At 48.5% G+C, this 12,447-nt stretch overlaps 3 protein-coding genes across 3 annotated transcripts in view; all 3 read right to left on the minus strand.

Annotated features, from left to right (window-relative positions):
* The window catches only part of LOC114869825 (olfactory receptor 51F2-like), a 67,765-nt gene that overhangs the window by 23,198 nt on the left and 32,120 nt on the right, over nt 1–12,447 (minus strand). The window lies entirely within an intron of this gene.
* On the minus strand, nt 3,208–5,218 carry LOC114869930 (olfactory receptor 1571-like). The gene has a single exon (XM_029174480.3). It carries the CDS (start codon nt 4,693–4,695, stop codon nt 3,706–3,708), a length of 990 nt encoding a protein of 329 aa, XP_029030313.1. The 5' UTR covers nt 4,696–5,218; the 3' UTR covers nt 3,208–3,705.
* LOC114869931 (olfactory receptor 146-like) lies at nt 10,446–11,983 on the minus strand. The gene has a single exon (XM_029174481.3). The coding sequence runs from the start codon at nt 11,981–11,983 to the stop codon at nt 10,946–10,948; it is 1,038 nt and encodes a 345-aa protein (XP_029030314.2). The 3' UTR covers nt 10,446–10,945.

Here is a 12,447-nt window from a genome sequence, read left to right on the forward strand (position 1 = left end):
TCTAATATTGTGGGGGAGGAAATGCACTTTTAAAAGACAAAATATATTAAAGTGAATTGTAAAATTTGCAATAATTTTAATCTATTGGCATCTATTGTAGTCTTAGAGTAAAAAGGTGAATAGTCTAAAATTATGTGTTTACAGGAAAGTGTGGAATGGATATGTCATGTTTCTGACAAATGTTTGTGTAAATGCGATGAATGGGAATTGCTGCAAGATTTTTTGGTCATGATTTACAAATTCAGGGGATATAGTATATATTATAGACATTAAAGGATACTGCTTACTGTATGTTTCTTTTCATACAATAGCATATTGGACTCTGATGTCAATAGGTGTGATGTTGGCAGCTTAATTTCCGGTTGGGTTTTGGTGGTCCTATTTCCTATTGGTTTGTCTTGTAGTTTGATTTTCTTACTGTTAATCTTAATGTTTCTTACTGCTGATCGATTTTACCTGATGTCTATGATTATGCTGTTTATTTATTCCGTCAGTTCTCCTTCATCCCCCGTCAATGCTCTTTGTTCCACGGCCTGGAATGTTTGGTTACGAGTTTTATTTATTTATTTTTAATCAGTTTTTTTGTCCTGTCTGGCAGTTTAGCAAGCAGCGTGTGTTAAAAGAATACAGTACGTCACCAATTTTCAGTGGAGGTTGATCAAAAATACTGTATGTTAGGAATAAAGAGACACTCAGATTCCTCCATATTTTCTATGCAAAGAAGTGATCATTTCTTCTTCCGTATCAATCCGCCAGGGCAGCTAAAGATCATGTAAAGCACGTCATTCTCAACTGCCTTGGCGGATTGCCGTGGGCTCACAGACTACAACCAGTGCTTCCTGGTTTTCTTTGTATCTGCCCCAGCAACGGTCAGACTGAGAGGGGACGGGCGCAGCCTGCTGGAGCGCAAACGCTCTCTCTACCGTTGTTTTTCCTCACATACACATACAGCAAAGCACTCATTTTCAATAGCCTCATCCGCCAGCCCGCAGCAGAGAGCCAAGGGCCAGCTTCCAGCAGCAGAGAGCATCCGTGGGCTAAGAACCGGCAGCTGAAAGTCAAGCAGCAGAGAGCCAGCCGCATAGAAACACAACTGAATATCTCAGTGCTGCAATGAATCTAATGCTGCCAGTTTCTCTTGGATGAAGTTGCAAGTCCTACTGCAGAGGGGGGAACTTGTGCGTTTTTAGGGCTGCATGTGTAGTAGGCTGAAATAGTATTGTGTAACAAGAAGGTATAAAGTATATAGACACCCCCATGATTTGTTTTTTTATGTACTTGAATTAATGGCTGGTACTGATCCTATGCTGAGTGCTGTGGGGACAGTAGGAGGCGCTGTTGCCTGCTGTGGATTCTAGAAGGGTAAAGCTATGGGCCCAGTGCATGTGCTCCTCAGTAATAAACGAGCACTCGCTGCGTCAAGATATTCAGAGCTGCCTCCTCTTATGTGATCACAGATCCACCGTTAAATTATATGTATACTTTATCTGTTCACACCACCACGCTAATGTTCTGTAATATTAAATGTAGTCTTCAGCGATTTACTGTATGCTGTTGTTAATAGGCTGCCGAAATAGGAAGAAACGTGTTAAATGTGCGGTTTAAGCTAGCAGCCACCACTGTAACATTTAGCGACAAAGGGTTCAGGGTGAAGTGTGGCGCCAGGTTTGTAGTAGTCACGATGTTATTATTAAGAATAAGTAAAGTGATACAACTGTTAATTAAGGATTCTATGGATTATGTGGCTAGAGTTACAGTATATCATTAAACTGTTATCACATTGTCGAAATTTATATTTTTGTAGTTCGTGTACATTCTTTTATGGGTATTTTTAGGTTATGTGTTGTTACCGCTGTCTCCTCTTATTTGATCCCCAGTGTTTTCCAGCCTGTGTATCATTTGTGGCTGGTCCAGATTCTCCTAGGTCTGGTGCCAGTAACACATGTAAACAAAGTAACATTCGACACTTCGAATGCTACTTTGTTTACTGTGACGTTTGAGTAAAGTTATGATCTGCTGTTTGTTGTGTTTTAAACTACTTAAGTTGCTAATGTAAGCTTGTGCATTAGTTTGGTTCGCAGCAATTCTAATACTAATTCAATAATTTAATAATTTTGTAGTGAATATTAGCTGTGACACCTGAATCCTCATATACTGCTCCAGTTGTGGGATTGTGTGTGGTGTATTTAATTTCAAAGAACTGCGCTAATTACCTATCGTTCATCAACAACTGAATTATCTTGTTCTCTTAGTGTTCGGCGTTGGCGTCGTTGACAGGACCCCTGTTTTAGTATAACTCCCTGGTTATACTAGTAGGCATCCATCTAGTATTTGTCTGGTTAAAGGTAATGACAAATAGTGTGCTAAAGGCAGCTAACAGCAGGCTAACGGCGTGCTAACGGCTAAAGAATTTTGTGACACATGGGCAGGCAGCGGTGAGTGAAGCTCTGTGCCTTAAACAACACGATTCAAGTGGGAGACCCATACTGTGGTACCGAGTCCGTGGCACCTTGCAACACGCCAATAGCTTGCTTAGCTCTCTGTGTGGCTTTAGCCATTAGCAGTAACTGCACCAGTAGAATTAGCTACACTTTAAACAACAACCTCTCAGTACATATATCAAATAACTACCAAGCATGCACTTGTTTGAGCATCTAGGGCAGTTGGAATAGCCATAAGCTGAGCACTTTGTCCTTGAAAACAGTAGCTGTGCCATATCTGTGTATCAAAGACAGAAGGGACAGCAGGACGGCAATCAAGTCTTGTTGTGGTGTTATTGTGAGGGGAGTTGTTTCAGATACTGCTGTGTGACGTGTGACCCACTATAACATAATAAGAAACAGAATCCAAACAAAGACCGCTCTAAGACAGGATTGGAAAAAAATGTAAAAAAATGAGGAATTGCACTTCTACTGTTCTCATTGTGTGTAAACATGAATTTTACAGTCACAGAAATGCCCTAGAATGTCTAAAAAGCGTATATCTTTATAAGGGCCACCTTTAAGCCCTGGTAAAGGACTACACGTACGATAAAATAATCCTCACCTAGGTCAATTCTGGCCGTACTTTTGTAGCAGAAATAGGTTTTAGATGTATGAATAAATGTGAAGCTACCTGTAAAGCTCTGTACTGTACTGTAACACTGTAAATACATTGATAGGGTAATTTTAAATCACTCTATAGTAGATACAGGACAATGGGCAAAAGTTCACAATTGTAGGTGTATTTTTGTTATTGACAAGCTACAAAGGTTGACATGAAGAAGAAATGTGGCTGTGGAATCAACATCTGTTCAACTTTTCTCAGTGTTACTTGTGATCTTATTTTACTGGATATTGAATTATTCATGGTTTTAACTAATCTGAATAGTACTTTCATCCTGCAGCTGACATTTGTGTTCATCAACAAATCATTGAACTTTGTTTACCTTTCTGCATGTCTGATAATATAATAATAATCGCCTGATGATGACAGTTCATTTTCATTCTCTAATGCAAAACCTTAGTAAAATGATGTATTAACAAACTGCAGGTCTATGCTTTTCTGATGTTTCAAAGATTGCTGAATCTGTATTGCAATAAAACTTATACACATGCATATAGTTTCCAATTTAAAATAAGAACCTTTGCTGCATTATACATTTACATTACTATATGTACTAATTTACATGAAGTAAAAAGTCAAATTTATTTGCCCATAAAGCAGTTATAGTGAATTTATGTTTTTCGGTGAGGTTGAGTTGTGAAACCAATTATTTAGTTTTCTGATAGAGGTCATCACTTCTTTAGTCTTTAAAGAATAGATGATAGGATTGAGCAAAGACGGCACCGTGTGTGTCAAAGTGGAGTTGATGATCCTGGCGTTAGGGTGGAGGTTGGTGGTCAAAGAAGCTATGCTGGTGCCCATAACTGGAAGGAAGAAAATAGCCACAATAATCAGATGAGAAGTACAAGTTTTAAAAGCTTTGAGTCGTTCCACTCCTGACGCAATTTTGCGTAGAGCTATCGAAATACAAAGATATGTAAATGCTATCAATATGAGGGGGATACCAGTGATAATAACAGAGGCAACATATGCAAGTGTACCATTCCAAGACTTGTCATTACAGGCCAGACGAAATACAGGTCCATGGTCGCAGTAAAAGCTTTGTACCACCAGCGATCCACAGAAGGAGAGGCGATCAATGAGCCCAGCCATGCATGCGATCACACTCAGTGAAAGACCCCACGCAAACAGCAGCACTGCAGCAACAGACGACTTCGTTACAATTCTGTGGTACCTCAGAGGAAAACAAATGGCAACAAACCTGTCATAGGCCATAGTGACGAGTGTCCACGACTGCACACATGCAAAAAACCACACAAAAAACATGTAACTCAAACAAGCCTCATAGACAATGTACCTCCTGTCAAACAAGAACGTGTCCAGGACTTTAGGGATGAGAGCAGTGCTGCCACACAGATCTGTTAAAGCCAGGCTGAACACAATCATGTATTTAGGCGTATGAAGCATTTTAACCAGATAGATCAGTGAGAGGAGGAATCCATTCCCTAGAACAGTCAGGATGTAGATGAAGCACAGGAACATGTAGTAATAGTTCGCGTAAGGCAGGTTGGAAAACCCAGTTAGATAAAAGGCTGCAGGACGAACAAATGTGTCGTTCAAAACTGTAGCAGATTTCTTCTCTGGACCCATCAGCGAAGCCTTTATCTACTTGTGAAAAGAGAAAACATATCGAACAATGTACCACATCGTACTATTAAGAATGAAACGGCCTCAGACAACACCCAGCACGTTGTAAGTAGTTCACTAACAATTACAAACCTGCTATTTATATTGTGTCTCTTCTGGGATTCATATGATCGTATGATCCAGTAGGCTCAGCCAACTGTTTTCAGCTGGATAATTATTCATTAATGTTGCTATACTGTAATGTCTCCCTTGTTTCTCTTACAGTACATGCATGTCACCAATGCACAGCATGTTACTGTGCTATCTTGGTGTTTCTTTTTGGCTTCTGCCTGTCGGGACATTTCTAAAGGTACTGTCACATTCAAAGCTGTACTGTATGTCTCCAGTGTGCAGTTTTTGGCCCAACCAAGTAACCTGTGCACTGTTTGCTGCCTGGTGCTTCTGGCCCATCCCTTGTCCCAGCCCGCCTAAGCAGATGGCCTCCCACCCTGACCTCAGTTCTGCTGGAGGTTTTTTTCATTAAAGGGAGATTTTCCTCATTAGCGTTGATCAAGTGGGGCTTGTGTCAGGCTTGGGGCAGGCGGCAGACCCACATGCACAGCACGGAGGCAGGATTATGGTTAAGCACGGGTTTATTAGGTAAAGCAGGGTCAGGCAATCCAGGTCATACACGGAAGAGTTCGGTAAGCGGTAACAAGGGGAGCAGGCAATCTCGAGTCCAATGTCCAGGCAGGGTTCGTACACAAGGAGGCTCAGCAAAAGTACAGGCAGGGATGAGACAAACTCACGGTCAGTAGCAGTCCAGGGTCAGGCAGGATACATGAGGCAAAACAGGAACACGAAACACGGGGAACTCGGAGACACAAAAAACACGAACGAAACTCGGAACTTTCAAGAAACACGAACGCTGAAGAAACACGCGACACTGATGAAAAAACGACAATCTGGCGGCTTGAGTCTGTGAGAGCTGGAGGTTATATACTAATGAGTGATTGCTAATTACGGACAGGTGTGGATACTGAGAACCGGTTAGAGAAACGACTGACTGAAACAGGAAGTTTACAAAATAAAACAGGACATGGCGTGACTACAGGAAACAACTAGAAACGAAAACACAGATCATGACAGTACCCCCCCCCCTATGGCGCCTTCCACGGCGCCCACGGAAGCCCCCCCCCCCCAAACCAGGGCGGGCGGAGGGTGGTCCCAGGAGGAGGGACCGAATCCCAACCCCTCAAGGCAAACGAGCAGGGTGGGTGGAGGGAGGACCGGAGGAGGGCCAAAACAAGAGTCCACATGACACGACAAAAGTCCACGACCAGGGAAAACAACCACGACGTCTCGCCGCTCCCTTTTAAGGCGGGTGGAGACGCGGCGAGATCCTGCCCAGCCGCCGCTGAGGCAGAGGGGCACACCCAGTGCCCTTGGGCTGGGCCAGCGTCCACGGGGATCCCCCCCAACGGCGATGTCCTCCTGGCGGACGCTGATCCAGGAGGCTGAGGAGTCGAGGCGGACGGCGCCGCAGGAGGCAGCGCCATCCAAGCAGCAGGATGCGCCGAGGGCGAGGCCACCAGTCCGACAGCCGAGCCAAGGACGAGGCAGGAACCAGCGGCATCCTCCTTGGCCCACCGCGACGAGAAACATGAACCAGCGGCGTCCTCCTTGGACCACCGCGACGAGAGACAGGAACCAGCGGCGTCCTCCTTGGACCACCGCGACGAGAGACAGGAACCAGCGGCGTCCTCCTTGGACCACCGCGACGAGAGACAGGGACCAGCGGCGACCTCCTTGGACCACCGCGACGAGAGACAGGGACCAGCGGCGTCCTCCCTGGACCACCGCGACGAGAGACAGGAACCAGCGGCGTCCTCCCTGGACCACCGCGACGAGAGACAGGAATGGACTGCGACGGGCGCGACCCCCTCCTGGAGGTCCGCCGGGACTGCGCCTGGCGCGACCCCCTCCTGGAGGTCCGCCGGGACTGCGCCTGGCGCGACCCCCTCCTGGAGGTCCGCCGGGACTGCGGCTGGCGCGACCCCCTCCTGGAGGTGCGCAGGAACTGCAGCTGGCGCGACCTCCTCCTGGAGGTGCGCAGGAACTGCAGCTGGCGCGACCTCCTCCTGGAGGTGCGCAGGAACTGCAGCTGGCGCGACCTCCTCCTGGAGGTGCGCAGGAACTGCAGCTGGCGCGACCTCCTCCTGGAGGTGCGCAGGAACTGCAGCTGGCGCGGCCTCCTCCTGGAGGTGCGCAGGAACTGCAGCTGGCGCGGCCTCCTCCTGGAGGTGCGCAGGAACTGCAGCTGGCGCGGCCTCCTCCTGGAGGTGCGCAGGAACTGCAGCTGGCGCGGCCTCCTCCTGGAGGTGCGCAGGAGCTGCAGCAGGCGCCGCCTCCTCCTGGAGGCCGGTGGGCGCTGCGGCTCCGAGGGAGACAGGGACTGGAACGACCTCTCTCGGGCCGACAGGAACGAGGACTGGAACGACCGCCACAGGGCCGACAGGAACGGGAGCGGCCTCAACATGGCCGACGGGAACGGGAACTGGAGCGGCCTCAACATGGCCGACGGGAACGGGACCAGAGACGGGAACGCCCTCTACTTGGCCGACGGGAACGCCCTCAACTTGGCCGACGGGAACGCCCTCAACTTGGCCGACGGGAACACCCTCAACTTGGCCGACAGGGACAGGAACTGGAACGACCTCAACTTGGCCGACGGGAACGCCCTCAACTTGGCCGACGGGAACGACCTCAACTTGGCCGACAGGGACAGGAACTGGAACGACCTCAACTTGGCCGACAGGGACAGGAACTGGAACGACCTCAACTTGGCCGACAGGGACAGGAACGGCATCTAATTGGCCGACAGGGACAGGAACGGCATCTAATTGGCCGACAGGGACAGGAACGGCATCTAATTGGCCGACAGGGACAGGAACGGCATCTAATTGGCCGACAGGAACAGGAACGGCATCTACTTGGCCGACAGGAACAGGAACGGCATCTACTTGGCCGACAGAGACAGGAACGGGGACGGCCGCAACATGGCCGACAGGAACGGCATCTACTTGGCCGACAGAGACAGGAACGGGGACGGCCGCAACATGGCCGACAGGAACGGCCTCAACATGGCCGACAGGAACGGCCTCAACATGGCCGACAGGAACGGCCTCAACATGGCCGACAGGAACGGCCACAACATGGCCGACAGGAACGGCCGCAACATGGCCGACAGGAACGGCCGCAACATGGCCGACAGGAACGGCCGCAACATGGCCGACAGGAACGGCCACAACATGGCCGACAGGAACGGCCGCAACATGGCCGACAGGAACGGCCGCAACATGGCCGACAGGAACAAGAACGACCCCTAACGGATCGACAGGAACTGGAACGGCGTCCCCTCCGGAGCTGGCATGACAGCTTACAGCTGCCGAGCTCGACGGGGGAGACGTCGGGCCTGATTGGGTGGAACTAACAGTTGTCAGACGGACGGTGCCCTCTGACTGGGACAAGGACTGAGCGTGACTGGACCGGACTGGGGCGTGACTCGACTGGACTGGAACATGGGCTAGACTCGGCTGGACCAGAGCGTGACTCGACTGAACTGGGACCTGGACTGGGCTCGACTGGGCTGGGCTCGACTGGACTGGACTGAAACCTGGACTGGGCTCGACTGGACTGAAACCTGGACTGGGCTCGACTGGACTGAAACCTGGACTGGACTCGACTGGAGCGGGGCTCGACTGAACTGGGCTCGACTGGACTGAGACCTGGGCTGGGCTCGACTGGGCTGAAACCTGGGCTGGGCTCGACTGGGCTGAGACCGGAACTGGACTCGACTGAACGGGAACCTGAACAGGGCTCGACTGAACGGGGGACTGAACAGGGCTCGACTGAACGGGGGACTGAACAGGGCTCGACTGAACGGGGGACTGAACAGGGCTCGGCTGAACTGGGGACTGAACAGGGCTCGGCTGAACTGGGGACTGAACAGGGCTCGGCTGAACTGGAGACTAAACAGGGCTCGGCTGGACTGGAGACTGAACAGGGCTCGGCTGGACTGGAGACTGAACAGGGCTCGGCTGGACTGGAGACTGAACAGGGCTCGGCTGGACTGGAGACTGAACAGGGCTCGGCTGGACTGGAGACTGAACAGGGCTCGGCTGAACTGGGGACTGGGCAACACACGGCTGAACTGGGGACTGGGCAACACACGGCTGAACTGGGGACTGGGCAACACACGGCTGAACTGGGGACTGGGCAACACACGGCTGAACTGGGGACTGGGCAACACACGGCTGAACTGGGGACTGGGCAACACACGGCTGAACTGGGGACTGGGCAACACACGACTGAGCTGGAGACTGGGCAACACACGGCTGAGCTGGGGACTGGGCAACACACGACTGAGCTGGGGACTGGGCAACACACGACTGAGCTGAGGACTGGGCAAAACACGACTGAGCTGAGGACTGGGCAAAACACGACTGAGCTGAGGACTGGGCAAAACACGACTGAGCTGGAGACTGGGCAAAACACGACTGAGCTGGAGACTGGGCAAAACACGACTGAGCTGGAGACTGGGCAAAACACGACTGAGCTGGAGACTGGGCAAAACACGACTGAGCTGGAGACTGGGCAAAACACGACTGAGCTGGAGACTGGGCAAAACACGACTGAGCTGGAGACTGGGCAAAACACGACTGAACTGGAGACGGGGGACCGCGTGAGTGCAGGAAATCCTCCCAGCGGAACAACCATGGAGCTGGGCAGGTTGGTGCAGACACGACGGTCCGACGGGGCGGGGAGGAGGAAACCGAAACCATCGGCGGTGCGACCGGCGCTGGCGTGGTGCGGAGCGCGTCGCTTAACTCCTCGTGCCTCGCGCACAGCCGCTCATAGAGGCGACGAACGCTGGGGCGCTCTAACGCGCTGTCATCGTCCTCCAGCGTCAATATCGCCACCTCAACGGCGCTACGCTGGTTCTCCGGGTTAATCGCCCGTCGGTAATCCTCCGCGAGGATCTTGAAATAATCACGTAGGTCGCTGGGTAGCTCGGCGCAGGTGAATTCCATGCTCCCTCGGGAGAAGAATATTCGCCGTACGAAAACAAGGGAAAAAAACAACAGTCACTGACCTGACCGGAGGCTAAGTGCTGGCTGGGTCCAAGTGTGGCCAGATTGTTCTGTCAGGCTTGGGGCAGGCGGCGGACCCACATGCACAGCACGGAGGCAGGATTATGGTTAAGCACGGGTTTATTAGGTAAAGCAGGGTCAGGCAATCCAGGTCATACACGGAAGAGTTCGGTAAGCGGTAACAAGGGGAGCAGGCAATCTCGAGTCCAATGTCCAGGCAGGGTTCGTACACAAGGAGGCTCAGCAAAAGTACAGGCAGGGATGAGACAAACTCACGGTCAGTAGCAGTCCAGGGTCAGGCAGGATACATGAGGCAAAACAGGAACACGAAACACGGGGAACTCGGAGACACAAAAAACACGAACGAAACTCGGAACTTTCAAGAAACACGAACGCTGAAGAAACACGCGACACTGATGAAAAAACGACAATCTGGCGGCTTGAGTCTGTGAGAGCTGGAGGTTATATACTAATGAGTGATTGCTAATTACGGACAGGTGTGGATACTGAGAACCGGTTAGAGAAACGACTGACTGAAACAGGAAGTTTACAAAATAAAACAGGACATGGCGTGACTACAGGAAACAACTAGAAACGAAAACACAGATCATGACAGCTTGTGTTTTCTATAGAACTGTTGTACAGTATATTTGTCTTGCCACTAACACTGTAAAGTGCCTAGAGATTATTTTTGTTGTGAGTTAGTGCTATGGTGCTAGTGGAACAGAACCACACACATTTAGCATTGTAGTGTCGGGATTCAGATCAGGAGCTGACATCTCTAAAACAATGCACACCACTGCAATATGCCTAAAGCACGGGCACAATATACACACTATGAATTACTTATGAATGAAAGTTGGAAAAAAATTATGCAGATGTGTGTAACATTTATTTTTGAATTTACTACATTCATCTTTATGGGTGGACATTTAAAAATAAACAGCATAGACAAATGGATTTTCTCTAAATCTAACTGAATTTACAATGTGAATGAATAAATGTCAACTGTACCAGCATAACAGAGTGACTACACAAGTAAAAAGTAATACTGTAGCACTTAACAAGTACAGTAACTCAAATATACACACACACATTTTACCTGCAGGAGTCATAAGAACTCATTTGTGAGATAGAACTGAGATTACATTCCTAAACCGATTGTATTTGTTCAGTTTCTTAATAGACTTCATCACTTCTTCAGTCTTTAAAGAGTAGATGATGGGGTTGAGCAGAGCTGGTACAGTGTGTGTCAAAGTGGAGTTGATGATCCTGGTGTTGGGGTGAAGGTAGGATGTCAGTGCAGCTATGTTTGTGGCCAAAAGAGGTAGGAAAAATATAGCAACAAGTATCAGGTGAGAAGTACAAGTTTTCAGAGCTTTGAGTCGTTCCACTCCTGACACGATCCTACTCAGAGCGACAGCAATGCACATGTAGGTAAGTGCTATTAACAATGGAGGGACGAACATGATTACGGTTATGACAATTTTTGCAAAGATGGCGTTTATAGTTGTGTCATTACAGGCCAGATGATAAACTGGTCCATGGTCACAAAAATAGCTCGCTACCACTATGGACCCACAGAAGGACAGACGATCAAGGAAACAAACAGCAGCCGCTAAGAGACTCAGTGAAAAAACCCAAACACAGAGGAGAAGCAAAGCAACAGCTGGTTTAGTCACAATACTGTGGTACCTTAACGGAAAGCAAATGGCTACAAACCTGTCATAGGCCATAGTGACAAGTGTCCATGACTGTATAAATGCAAAGAACCACACAAAGAACAAGTAACTCAAACAAGCCTCATAGACAATGTACCTCCTGTCAAACAAGAATGTGTCCAGGACTTTAGGGATGAGAGCAGTGCTGCCACACAGATCTGTTAAAGCCAGGCTGAACACAATCATGTATTTAGGAGTGTGAAGAGTCTTCTCCAGGTAAATTACTAATATTAAAAAACAGTTCCCGAGGACAGTCAAGATGTAAATAAAGCACAGAAAAACATAGAAATAGTTTGCATTAGAGATGTTGGACAATCCACTAAGATAAAAGGCTGCAGGACGGACAAACGTGGCGTTGATCACTGTGGCTGATTTCTCTTTTGGACCCATTATAAACACCTGCTTCCCTAAATGTGCAAGTACAAAAGTACAAGACATCAAGAACAATGCATAATGTGGTTGAGAGATACAGTAGGAATTTTACCAAACTCACCTCAGGACTGAGGAAGTGTTCAGCTCTCTGAAGTGAGTAGAAATGAGACAGGGCTGTCATTTATAAAGAGTCTGATTCACTGTGGGGCAGCTGTGTCTCTGTGGGTGTCTTCATTTATTGAGTGAGTTTTAACCATATTCTTCAGCCATTAGAAAATACATTATCATTATATAATAATATAAAAATATTACATTAAAATGATTTTGGAAAATGTGTTTTAAATGATATGTTAGTACATTTAATAAAAGCAGTGTTAAGAAAAACATATTTGTATACGCTTTATAGGCAGTTTTTAAGCATATATTAACGCTACAATGAAAGCTGGGCTGAAGCCAATACATTTTAACAAAATATAGGTAAATTATTATCTGGGTAACGAATTATAGACTACTACAGTGTGAGGTGGCTT

Source organism: Betta splendens, chromosome 14 (genome assembly GCF_900634795.4).
Source record: "Betta splendens chromosome 14, fBetSpl5.4, whole genome shotgun sequence".
Taxonomy (NCBI): Eukaryota; Metazoa; Chordata; class Actinopteri; order Anabantiformes; family Osphronemidae; genus Betta; species Betta splendens.

What these genes read in the sequence shown, in the direction of transcription:
- LOC114869930 (XM_029174480.3), bottom strand. Translation starts at nt 4,695, where the DNA reads ATGGGTCCAGAGAAGAAATCTGCTACAGTTTTGAACGACACATTTGTT.
- LOC114869931 (XM_029174481.3), bottom strand. Translation starts at nt 11,983, where the DNA reads ATGTCTTGTACTTTTGTACTTGCACATTTAGGGAAGCAGGTGTTTATA.